This window comes from Buceros rhinoceros, unplaced genomic scaffold (genome assembly GCF_000710305.1).
Source record: "Buceros rhinoceros silvestris isolate BGI_N320 unplaced genomic scaffold, ASM71030v1 scaffold25252, whole genome shotgun sequence".
NCBI lineage: Eukaryota > Metazoa > Chordata > Aves > Bucerotiformes > Bucerotidae > Buceros > Buceros rhinoceros.
Window position 1 is genome coordinate 857 of NW_010400999.1, and position 711 is coordinate 1,567.

A 711-nucleotide genomic window follows, 5' to 3' on the forward strand; every position below is an offset into this window, starting at 1 on the left:
GCCCATATATTCCCTCGTCAGTGTCGGTGGCCGTCACGGTGACCAGGGGGGAGCCCACAGGCATGTCCTCTGGCACACGCAACATATATTCCGCCGGGCTGAACATGGGCGCATTGTCATTCACATCCAGCACGGACACGCGGATGTGCGCCGTGCCCGTCCGAGATGGCTCGCCACCGTCGCTTGCCCTCAGCACCAGCTCGTGAAACGCCGTCATCTCCCGGTCCAGCGCCTTGGCCAGTACCAGCTCGGGACGCCGATCTCCGTGGGGGCCTGTCTGCACAGCCAGTGAGAAGTGCTCATCACCACTCAGCTCGTAGCTCTGCACGGAGTTCTGTCCTGAGTCCTCATCTTGCGCGTCCCGCAGAGGAAACCTCGACCCCTGAGATGTCATCTCACTTATTCTCAGCTCAGTTTCTGGCTCTCGGAAACTGGGGGCGTGGTCGTTAGTGTCTGTAATTTCCACTTCGATTCCATACACCTGCATTTCCCCCTCCACGATCACCTCACAGCGCAGCACGCATTTCGTGACCCTGGAGCTGTCATCTCGCTTATTCCCTCCTCCAGCTCAATATTTTTGAAGCTGGGGGTGTTGTCGTTAATGTCCGTGACTTCTACTTCGATTTCATAAAGGTCCATTTCACCCTCTACTATCACCTCACAGTGCAGCACACATTGCTGAACGCTCTCGCAGAGCTGCTCTCTGTCTAT

General features: G+C 56.8%; 1 protein-coding gene across 1 annotated transcript in view; it reads right to left on the minus strand.

Moving 5' to 3' along the window:
- LOC104489914 (protocadherin gamma-A9-like) overlaps window positions 1–705 on the minus strand; it is a gene marked incomplete at both ends in the record, with an annotated part of 1,558 nt that extends 853 nt beyond the window's left edge. Inside the window, 2 exons of the mRNA XM_010132133.1 lie at window positions 125–505; window positions 658–705. Coding sequence (XP_010130435.1) covers window positions 125–505; window positions 658–705 — 429 coding nt within the window. The remainder of the gene's footprint in view (window positions 1–124; window positions 506–657) is intronic.
- Window positions 706–711: the final 6 nt, after the last annotated feature.